The sequence below is a fragment of the Rhodamnia argentea genome, chromosome 4 (assembly GCF_020921035.1).
Source record: "Rhodamnia argentea isolate NSW1041297 chromosome 4, ASM2092103v1, whole genome shotgun sequence".
Taxonomy (NCBI): domain Eukaryota; kingdom Viridiplantae; phylum Streptophyta; class Magnoliopsida; order Myrtales; family Myrtaceae; genus Rhodamnia; species Rhodamnia argentea.
Window position 1 is genome coordinate 19,120,878 of NC_063153.1, and position 12,313 is coordinate 19,133,190.

The 12,313-nt window shown below is 37.4% G+C and overlaps 1 protein-coding gene across 1 annotated transcript; it reads right to left on the reverse strand.

The window, feature by feature from the left end:
- Positions 1–6,068: 6,068 nt before the first annotated feature.
- Positions 6,069–8,939, reverse strand: LOC115744487 (AP2-like ethylene-responsive transcription factor At1g16060). The gene is made up of 8 exons (XM_030679704.1): positions 8,776–8,939; positions 8,552–8,634; positions 8,391–8,399; positions 8,140–8,228; positions 7,976–8,049; positions 7,798–7,848; positions 7,555–7,631; positions 6,069–6,628 (listed from the first exon to the last, which is right to left on the reverse strand). Exons 1-8 carry the CDS (start codon positions 8,937–8,939, stop codon positions 6,069–6,071), a joined length of 1,107 nt encoding a protein of 368 aa, XP_030535564.1.
- Positions 8,940–12,313: the final 3,374 nt, after the last annotated feature.

Sequence of the window (12,313 nt, forward strand, 5' to 3'; positions counted from 1 at the left end):
TGTTGAAGATCGAACCGGACACGGGAGGCAACATGTTCGGGTATTGAATCTTTATAGAAAAATTGAGTTGCGGGATCGGACAATGCAACTGCGGGCATCCATGAAAGAGAAGAGTTTAAGGAAGAGCCTTTGCATATAGATTGAATTGAAGGATAGAGTTGATGTATTACTTAGGAAGTTGGTCCGCCCAAAGTGCTGGCGATATTTGCAATCTTTTGACTAATTTAAATAGGAGCATGGGAAAGATAGTTGTGGATAATGCATGCATCGAGGTCTTCTAGTGTTTATGGAAATAAGGAAGAACCCAAGTTTAGAGAATGCAGGTGACCAAGCTCTAAGGAAAAAAAAAAAAAGCGTTCCTCAAACCACTTTATGATAGGTGCGCTGGCACTCAAAGTTTCCTTGAAGTTACACAATAGTGATTAAATTCAAAGTTCGATTTGATTTTGGGAAGTACATTAATACTAGAAATTAATGAGATTTTGTGGTGTGGGATTAGCTCTAGCATGGTAGACCCGAGAGGGAATATGGGAAGTGTTAGAACTTGGCTTTTCTCTCGTGATGTCAAGATCTGTTGGTGGGTGCCAATTCTACAAAGATGCGTGACCTTGAGCCTATATCATGTAGTCACGTTTTCCGCAAGTGGTAGGAGGATTGTCGATACCGTCTTGTGAGCTCATGAGCTAGTCATTCATGGGCCAGGTTTAAGTCCAAGAATTTCTGTAAACGACAATAAATGAAAGCCTTTGGTTCAGTGGATTGGAACATAAAATGTTTTTGAGCAATTGGAATTTATCCTTGGTTTGTTGACTGAAAGTTACTTGCATTTCTTCCCCAAGGTTTTGAGTTAATGTCAATGCTGAACTAGCTGGATGTTTTGTGTAAAGAAAGGTCTCAAGCAATATCTTGGGCACGGGAAATTTTGAGCACTAACAAATGGATGGGCAGTTACAACCTTCTTGAGGTACCAAAAATAGAAGTGGGTCTACCATGAGCACCAAGTGATAAGAACAACATATTGGGCGATTGTTAATAGATTGACTAAAGTCGCGTGAGAACTTGGGGAAGAGATAAAGCGCAAGTATCTGTACTTATCATTGAAGTATGTCTAAATTTCGAGGACGAAATTTCTTTTTAAGGAGGGAAGAATGTAAAATATGGTTTTGACAAAGTCAAAAAAAAAAAAAAAGAGAGAAAAGGAAAGGGTTGAAAAGTCAAAGAAGAAAAGGGGCTCATATTATAAAAGAAAAGAGGGGCAGCAACGGGAAGAGAGAAAACACTCGGCAGAGAAGAAGAAGAAGAAGAAAAAGAAGAAGAAGAAGAACGAGATGGCGTACGAGAATCGGATGCCCTTCAAGACGATTCAACTTCGATTCACAAGGCTCGGTAAGTGCTTGCGCTCCTCGTTCGTATAATCGGGATGGTTTTCGTTTTTAGGGCTCAAATTCGGATTTATGGGAAAGTTGAGCCGCGAGTCAGATTTTGGAATCGTTAAGTTGAGATTCTTTAGGGTAACGATAGTTTAGGGTGTTGTGGTGCTGTGGGACTTTACAGAACTCGATTTGGACTTGTGGTTTGTCCGAAACAAAAATTGGAAGTTTGACACGTGCAGTGAACAGTGCGCGACCAGAACATGTTGCGCCCGTTCTTGCCGATTTTTGGATAGATTCTGGATGAGCTGTGTTGGGGGTTTTGTTGTACATTAAAAGAGCTTTCTTTGGACTATAAGTTCCTTTAAATCGAAGCTCGGAGGAGGGAGTTATGGTTCGTTTAAGTTTAACGCGCAAGTTGCGTGTAGCGGACAACATGCGTGTTCCTCATGAGCGAGCGTTTTGTTGGTGCGTAGGTGTCGTCTTAGTGACAAATAGACATTTTTCAGTCAATTCATGCTGTAGAGTAGCTTGTTATTCAGTTTTTGATACTGGTTTTCATTATATCCGATAGGAACACGAGTGTGTCGGCTCGAGTAACAATCCTAAGTTAGTTTTTGGCTTTTCCAGGTGAGTGGTGCTATCTCTTCTTTGAATTAGTAAAAGCATATTTTGAAAAATAAAAAGTATGAGATGTATTATGTGAAAAGTGTGATTTCGCTAAAAGGGAAAAGTGATGTTTATAGCATATTTAATGCATAACTTCGGATCGGGCATTTGCTACCCCATTTGCTATTTGAAATGGTTTAAAAAGTCCGTATGACAGCCATTACGAAAGGTTATTTCTACTAATTTGTGAATAGTTTTATAAATGTGTTATGAAAGGTATGGTGAAAGTCATTTTCATTATATACTTGTTTATACATGTGCATTAAGTTGCAAACTAGCTTGTGGAATAAGTTTCGAAAATGATTTGGGAAGTACTTTACAAAAGTATTTCTAGCGGTGAGTTTTCGCGAAAAGGCTATCGGTGTTAGTTGAGAGACCAACTTGTGATATTGATCCTGAATTGTTTTGTGAATTGTAAAAATATTACTATGAGTTGTGTTGATGTTCAATATCGCTATGAGCCCATTGAGGGACTTGTGGATATGCACATACTAATGTTAGGATATCCTTGTGGGCCGAGCTACCGGCATTATAGGTGGAGACCTTGCCAAGGGGGGAATCTTGGTCGCCTTGTCACGAGGCGTTATACGTGACCATAGTTAGATATTTGAGCATGAGTTTGGTCAATAGAATGGACTATTGACATGTGATTTGAGATTAGTCGATGGAATGGACCATCGTCATTGATTATGTATGAGATTAATCAATGGAATAGACCATTGATATTTGATTTGAAGTTTGTTGATTTAAATGAAGATTTTTGATATTTATAAAGTTATTGTAGAAAGATGTAACTCACTTTTGGTTTTGTATATATATGAACTGTGATAGCTAAAAGTAACATGTATTTAAAGACTTTGTTATTTACGTGACCGCGTACTTTAGTGTGTATTATGACCGATGAAAGTAAATAATTTATATTTGTAGTTGTGCTCATATTATCAAGCGAGTTTGGGATTATTGAGTTCGGTTATGATTTTGTAAATGTGCATAGTGGGTGCTCGATCCGCTTAGAAGAGGTACGCACTACTCACCGAGCTGTGGTGGCTCATCCCTTTCTTTCCCAATCTTTCGGGTTGCCAATAGAGCCAGAGCATTATCAATGGTGATTTTTGGAAGTTCGATTTTGGGTGGCTTAAGGCTGCGTCCTTCGGATGGGAGGACGGCTGTGTCATTCCTTTTTTTTTGCTAGGAATTGGGGTGTTACGGTAATGACAGAGGAATAGGCATAATCATCATGTTTAGTCGAAATTCTACGGGTTCCATGACCCGAACATGGACCAGCTGTGCGCGATTAATAATTTTCAATAGGTGATAAAAATCTTGGAAACGTGTTAGTGACTTTCGCAATGGAATTTAGGAGCTTCTAACCTGTCGCTATCTTGTATGATTATTCTTTAGTCCAAATTAATGAGTAACTAACAACAATTTAATTACTAGTAAGTTTTGATAACATGATTAACAAGCTATACTAGATTATAGTCATTAATAAGTTATCTCATAATTGCACTAGTTACACATGTTCATCATGTGATTATTGAGATTATCATTGATTAGATAACTCGACTTTAAAGCTCCGTTTGTTTGGAAAATGAATGATTGGGAAAACATTTCATAATGATCGCTTGTATCGCTTACAATAGTCAACAAACGAAATATAATTTTTTCATCCACGGAAATATTTACACACAAAATTTTGAAAATATATTCCAAATTGACTAATTATTCCAGTAGATACTTTGGAAATTTTTTCTCCAAATCATTCATTTTTCGCATAATAAATGGAACCTAAGTAATTATATAAAGATAATGATAACACATCATAAATTAACACGACTACTAGGTTGAAAATGATCGCCAAATTTGGTAGCTTCTAACCTGTGACTATTATGATTATTATTGAGCCAAACTAATTAATAACTAACAAAAATTTAATTTATAATAAATTTTAGTAACACGATTTATAAACTATACTAAATTATAGTCATTAATAATTAATCTCATAATTAATTTAGTTACATACTAATTGTCTCATGTGATTATTGAAATTATCATTGATAAGACAATTCAACTTTAAGTAATCATATGAAGAAAATGATAATACATCTTAAAGTAACGCGACTACTAGGTCGAACATGATCGGCAAAGAAGGTCGAAAATGATCGCACGAACCCGAGCCGAAATCTACCCGCTCCCACGTGGCTCCAATGAGAACATCGCCTAATCCTCACTTTGGCTTTTCGGGTTGCGAAAATTGAGAAATCGTGTGTGGAAAATCTCAGTAGGAGGTTTTCATTTTTATTTATCTTTTTAAAAATTCAAATATTTACCTTTTAAATTTTTAATTTTTCCCTTTTTCTTTTTTAATTTTTTTTCTTTTACTTTTTTTCTAGGCGAGGCGTCGCCAGCCTCGAGCGAGGCCAAATCCGGCCGGGTCCGGCGAGGCGAGGCTTCGCTGACCTTGCCGACGATAGGCATAAAATGTGAACAGAAAAAAAAGAAAATAAAAAAATTTAAAATTTGATTTTTAAAAAAGAAAAGATAAAAAAATATAAAGTAAAAATAAAAATTTATTAAAATGAGTGCACGGAGGAAAATCAAATAAATTTTTTCATACCAAATATCGGAAAATGTTTTCTAATTCGTTTTCAGGTTTCAGCTAAACGCCGAAAAATATTGTCATTTTCCTAGAAAACGGCTCCCTGGAAAATATTTTCCAGAAACGCCACATTTTTCATGAAACAAGCGGAGCCTTAGTCATTTAAAATTTTTTCAGGAAGCATAAACAACATTATATATATAGTTCGTGTCACTACCTTTGGCTTTAGTTAATAGAATGATGAGAACCTAAAAGGAGTGACGTCCAATGAGAGGAGAACATGAAGCCAATTATTCCAAAATCTTGGTTATTACGTTACATGAAACATGATCAATGAGAAGAAAATCCCATATGTGATGCTCAATTGCAATATAAACAATAGAAAAAAGTGGCTCTAATACCATCTCAAAGGGGTCAAGCCAAAATTTCAACATTGTATCTCAGAAAGCTGAGTTTTTCTTTCACCAACCTCAAAAATGTGATTTGGAAAGCTATAGTCTGCATTTCCTCTCTACTTTGCCAATTTGATTATACAAAATACGATCATTGCTGGATATTTGGAAATTATGTTTTCAGTAATACTTGGAGTATCTATATTTTCGACTTGACTAATTCGCACCAGCACATGAATGGAAGAAATACCGTATCTGGTTCAAACGTTTTATTACTCAACCAACGCCATGGGGATATTCATAATAAGTTCATTGACCATGCCAGTCCAATTCAATATTTTATGCAGTTGATGAAGAAATTCGTTATGTACTAAACTGGGTCACTAAATGCAAAACCACAATGTTATCAGAAGTTTTTAATGATAATTTCAAAAGTTATTTGTCATCTTCTTAATGTATCTCTATTCTTAAATACAATTTTTTGGTTCATTCTTAAACACAAGTTGAGATGTAAATTACAAAGAACGGTTCTTCGCATTAGTCATCGGTTCTACGCATTAGTCATTCAATAGTATGTATTATCGTGTTAAAAAAAATAAAAGAATCACCCAGAAGAACAAAGAGGGTGATGGCTTTGCAATCTCACAAAGAAATGCACTTTATTTTATTGAAAAATCAGGGAAAAAAGTACAGACAATAGGAGAAAAAAATGGTCCGACCATCTTTTGAGGGATTATCAGTTACCCCTAATCCCTAATTTACATATCTTTTCTTGAAGTACAATTTTCGAGCCAAGTCAACTAGCATTCAAGGTCTGAAAGCATAAATTGGTATGACCTTGACCTCTATGTTGGCATCTTATTCTTTTATTGTGATTTATTCTTTTATTTTCTGAAAATAAGCTAAGAACTGTAATAAATGAAGCAAATCCAGACCTAGACTCTTCTTTTCTCGTGTCATGGCTTGCTTCCATATTTGGCCTAAATGCATGGTATGACCGCATTTCCATGCACTCGACTCAGACCTTAGCCTTAGTCGTCATGCCTCAAGTTCCAGCTCGAACATTGGGTGAGAGACCAGGTTGAGATCGGCAAAAATCGTATCATCGCCCTCTGTGCCACAGCTTAAATCACGACACTCGAAGTACGTCTTTACTTCATCAGGGAAGCTGCTGCACTGAGGCAACTCGGACTCCCATGGTGACTGTGAACAGTCGACGGCAGATGTCATCTCCATCATCTCCTTGAATTTGGATGACTGAAGCAGAAGCCCTAGGGCTGAAGTGGCACTTGCTCGGCATGGCTGAGCTGGCAATGTTTCTAAACTTTCTATGGGTACATTTGTCTGTTGGTTTTGGAAGTAGCTTATCCCCAGTTGGTGAGAGCTTGCAGGTAAGCTGGAGTTGGCAAGGCTAAAATTAGGGCTAGGGTTAAGGTCAGGGTTCAAGCTTGTTTGACTTAGGTTGCTGTTGTTTTCGTCACTAGTTACGGGTTTGAGCCATTTGATGTAACGGCTCAGGTCAAAATTGGTGACAGCGTTGAGTCCACGGTACTCTATAGCCGCCATGTCGTATGCAATGGCAGCTTCTTCTTGGGTAGCTGCGAAGTTGAATGGAAAGAAAACATCACAATCATGCCATAGTGAAATTGATGAATGTATGATGACCATCGACCACCACATTATGCAATCATACAGAACAAAGTTGTTATTGGTTGAGGTAAGTTTTCAGCAAATTTTTCCGTCTGAATGAAAAACTTTCATAATTTTTTCTTCTATAGTTGTTCGTTGCTACCGTGCCTTTTCAGCATTTGTACGGCCAATAATTTTTTTTTTTTTACTTTATTATTGCTCTTGTGCAAAGAAATTGTCATTATAACCCTATATGAGTGATTTTGCTTTGTTTTATCCATGAAGCCTCTAAGACTCTCATCTCAATAGTCCTTGATGGAATTTGCCATCTTCTGAGCCCTATACTCAATCATTGGCTTTTTAGACACATTCAGTCGACAGTTACCAAACTAACAACAGAATTTCATGTATTTGTACTATAAGTCAGTTACTCCCTTAGGCCAACTGCTGGAAAAGGATGTCTACCTGTGTCTGTGTGTGTATTATAGTGGAAAGACTACTCTTTGACTAGTTACCACTTATAAATCTCTTTAGAAAGCAGAAGTCTCTTGTCTTCTCCATCGTCTACGGATAAGATGTGGACTGCTTTAAGGTTTTCTACTAGGAAACAACGAGCAACACTTTGATGCTGCGATGTCCCAACTTTTAAATGAAGAAGCTTGGACAAAATCAAATACTATGTAAGAAAGGGACGCTAAACGAAACACAGAGACATCTGGCCTCTTTCGATTGGCACTTACTAAATGGTCTAATTAACTGAAAGAAAGAAACAAGCTGCTAATAATCCAAAATCTGTTTCCTGTTGGTCCTTTAATCCTTAAGCACTACAATGAGATGAAGTATATGCATATAGTAATACTTTATACTACAGGAGCAAGAGGAGATGGCAAAGTACCATATGTTCCGAGGTAGAGATATTTATTTCCGAAAACCCTGCCAATCCGAGCCTCCCATCTTCCATTGTGATGATGTCTGCTTGTTCATACGTTAATATCAATTTCAACATATTATAGATTCGTACTTGCAAATTACTGCGAGCATGCAATTTAGGAGATTGTGTTAAGATCTCTGATGACTATCAATGTAAAGAAATGGCGGATTCCTGATCTTTGTTTGAGTAGATCAGATGCTTAAGTACCTCGCGACACCTCTATATTTTGAAACTCCACGAGAGAAACCATTGCTTTTCCTGCAATTTTAAACGCTTGATTTAATGAATGTCATACTTCAGAGAAGGCCTCAAACTGGTAGATCCATACTTCATTCATTATTGGTAAAATGTTTAAACCTCAGTGCATGCAAATGTGACCTTGTACCTTCTCAATGAACCAATGTACTCTTCACGAGACTGTCCCTCCATTTCTTTCAGCTCCTCCTCATATGTGGATGGCTGCATTGTAATCTTACTTAAGTTTCTGTAATCTTTTCCCACCAAGTGTTATCATGGACGTTTGCAGAGTGACAAATGAGAAAGAAATACCGGAAAATTGAGAATGGTTCCTTCACCCCAGTATTTCAGTGCAGCTAGGTCATAAGCATGCGCAGCTGCTTCTTCATCATGATAGGCGCCTGCAAAGACCACATGAAAGATATATACTGAATCAGGTTAACACCATTTGACATGTGAAGTGAACGTAGAAAATCGTTGCAACCTTATTTTGTGTAAGTAGATATCTAAATTTCTGAGGCAAACGTGTGAAAGAGAGTAGAAAAGGAGATCACAAAGCGTACCGAGATATACTGCATTTGCAGCCAGATTTCCCAGAAACATATGGACACGCCATGAGAAAAAGAGAGAATCACATCAGTAGCATTGAAAAATCAGGAGCTTCACAAAGCTTAAGAAAAGGAAAGAAATAAGATGGCTTTGATGAATAAAAATGATCGAATACCTTGGCGTCCTTTCTTGTTCTGCGATTCATTCCAGCAATTCTTGTCCCACAAATGCGCTTCATATCTTCCCGTCCACCGATGCCTAAACAAGCATCATAACATGCACGTAACAAGCATTATAGAATGCACAGTATTTCAAGATAAATGCCTAGATGATTAAAAAAAAAAAAGATTGAGAGAGAAATATTGCAAGGAGGGAAATAAGCAGAGGTTTTTCACACACCTAGTGACTCCGCGATAGATCGAGCTACGTTGAGGAGGAGAGCCTCTAGGAACACTCCTCCTTGTTCTTTTCACTTTCGTCACGCCAGCGTTATTGCTAGTAACATTCTCATGTCTCTTGTCATTCGCATTGTTTCTTTGGTTTTGCTGTGATAGCTTCGCCATGGAAGTTGCACCAAATGGGATGCAACCAAAATTGTCAGTTTACTTGAATAAAGAATACTGGAGAAGAAGATGAAGTTGATGGTACAAGAAATGGAGAGAGACTGAGAGACTATGACCGAGTCTTACAATGAAGAGGGTTATAAAGGAAATGGAATGACACTAAGCAACAGGTTGGAAGAGTGTGAGCTGTCACATTACGTGTAGCCGGCCGTGAGAGAGTTTCAATTGTGGCCGTCTCTAAACTGCTTAATCTGTCTCTTCTCTCTTGTCTCCGCCTAAATCTTTTAAGTCATATTCTGTTCCAATCATATTCCATCGCCCATATAAGCACTAGCTCCAAAGATTGTGTCGTATGTAATATTTTCTCATTGGAGAGCGTCTACACAATGTGAGTTTGTTTGCTTGTGTCTCCGCATAATGATCCTGTCAACTTTTTCTTTCCTATAGAACTTAAGTGCACAACTGGATTACTCCAAAAATTGGAAGAAGGTGAATGAAGTCTTGCTGAATGATATAACCCAACAAATGGCAACTTAATCTTTAAGGCTGCATTTAGTCATCAGGATATAAGCCAAGATAGCATATGTAACATATCATGTGTTTGGTAGATATTCAGGATAGGAACAAAGGGATATAGTTAGGATAAAAAATCTTAGGGGATGGGTGGGATAGATCAGGATAGGGTTTATCAAGAGAGCAAACATGAGAAGAACCAAGTTTTTTTCACAACCATAGATTCTCCTCCACGTTGGGCCGCCTCTCATTTCTTGTTCTGCAATTCATATAAAGCCAAGCCATACGTCGTAAGGTAGATTGGTTTGTCCAAGAATTGTTTGCATTTACTGACAGCACTCTGGCGAACCTCTTCATATTAGCTGCTTTAATTTGATTCAACAAGAGCTAATAATGCGCAAGATCTGCATAAACCGGATTTCGAGAGAACAGTTCTATCTGTCTAAAATTTAAGAAACCTGCATTCTAAGACAGCCCTAAATATATTTTAGTAGATGACATTCATGGGGGTCAAAGCTTACCCAGAAAAACACTTTGCTACTTAGGATCAATGTAGTTATGGTTGTTGTTCGCCTAGGTTTAAAGATAAATAGAGAATTAAATGAATGAAGCACATTAATTTAATTGATTCTTCATATAGTATAGATAGAGAAATATCAAATAGAGATATCATCACCTATAATCATGGTGAAATATAAACATAAAGATAATAATTTTTAACTACACAAAAATTGAATAAAATCGAATCAGGGAAAGTACTCTAAATGATCAAGTAATGGATGCCTTGCTTGATGTGTTTCTTTCATGCTGATTTGTAAAAGATTCTGCATTGTAACCATGATGATATTTTGCTATTTGATTTGTTAATTCAATAATCTCCTTCAAACTGATCAATGGGAAGGATATGAGAATGAGTTTGGTTCATAAATCAACAAAACTATCTAGAGTCAATGACTTGGTGAACATCAGCAACTTGTGAGGAACGTAGAACATTGCAAGTCACAATAGAACCGAGAACAACCTTTTCACGATCAAATTGATAATCAATCTCAATGTATTTTGTCCGAGCATGAAAAACTGAATTAGTTGTGAGATTAATGCTAAAATGAGAAAAGTTACGAAGGCCAAGGGTTTTTTTTTTTTAAATCAAAAGAAAGATTCATTAATCACAATAATACTCGAGAGATTCATAGAAGGTTTTCAAGTATAGCAAATGCAAAATAACCGTAATACAAAGTAAATGCCGGAAAGTAAGTAACAAAACACAGTCTGCAGCTAGAAGTATACTCTCATCCCTTAAAAACATGTTTGTCACCATAAATGATTGGCGATCAATCACCGGATTCAGTAATGAACACGCCGAGATCTCCATTGCATTTGCAACGGTTTGCAATGCACATCTAAGTTTAACATCCCCATCACCATTATCGTGTATAGATACTAACATCAATATGTTGAGATAACACAAATCAAATACTTGTTAGGAACTCTTAAATCTATATCTAGATCTAGTTCGAGAGAGTAAGACTCCCGACTCTAAACCAAATCTAGATCGGGAGAGCCCTAATCTCGGAGAGGTTGTTTCGCCACGACGAACATCCTTCTTGATGGCTGTCAACTGGAAAAATGACCTAATTGGTCTTTACGTTCATCCAAGATCTGTTGCAGAAACTTATTTTCACACATGAACTCCCAAAATAGATCGGGAGAGAAAAGTAAAGACAATCAAGCAAAGAAAAAGAAAATGAGAGACGACTAAAGCTGAGAGCATACATGAGAGCTTCAAAAGAGGGAAGGTTTTTGGGAGATGAGGGGGTTTGCCGACATAGACACGAAGGCCAAGGTTGGTATATCTCAATGGCACACACAATGTATGAAATCTAAGTGAGTTAGCTGTTGAAGCAAAAGCCCAGAATTCAGGTTCAGCTATATGGAGTATGCATAGTGAGTTGGTTCTTGGCACACGTGAAACATAGTTTGAGCCGAGAAAAGCACAATAGCTAGTGGTAGAACGCTATGTCAGTTTGCACCCAACCCAGTCTATATCGGTAAAGCCAAATAAATGAAGAGAACTATAGACAAAATGCAAAGACCAAGTTGTAAAGTACCGCAAACATGTCGAAGAGTACATTTTACGTTATGATAGTGAGCAACATTCGGGGCATGCATATCTTGGCAATTGATTTTCACCGCAAGTGAGAGATTCAATCGAGTGAAGGTAAGGTGTTGAAGAGCACCTACAATGCTTCAAAAATGAGACGGATTAGTATAGGGCTTATCACCGTGTCTGAGGACTAGTTGCTGGATAGCTATAGGAGTAGCAATTGGCTTGCATTGTGCCATGGGCTATCACCTCAAACGATCCAATGCATATTTTCATTGTGAGAGAACGAGTCCATCAATGGAGCAATTGACTTCAATGCACAAGAAATAATGAAGAGTGCCGAAGCCGTTCGTGGAAAACACTTGACAGAGTGCATACACAAGATAGTCCAATATTTGTAGGAAATCACCAGTGAGGACTCTATCATCCACACAAAGAAATAGAATGACATGATGACAAAAAAAAAAAAAAATAGTGATGGATCAGCAATGCTGTAGATGAAGCCATACCGAAAAAGAAAAGTCGTTGAACTTGTCGAACCCTAAGAACTTGTTTGAGGCCATATGGCATACAACGGAGTAAGCATACGTGATCGGGACTAGAGAAATCATGTAAACCCAATGGTTGTTCCATTTAGACAAGAACATCGAGATAGTCATATAAGAAGGCGTTCTTGACATCTAATTTATGAATTTCGCAACTCTTAATAGTACAATTGATAGAACAATGTGAATGATGGCTTGTTTGACTACCGGAT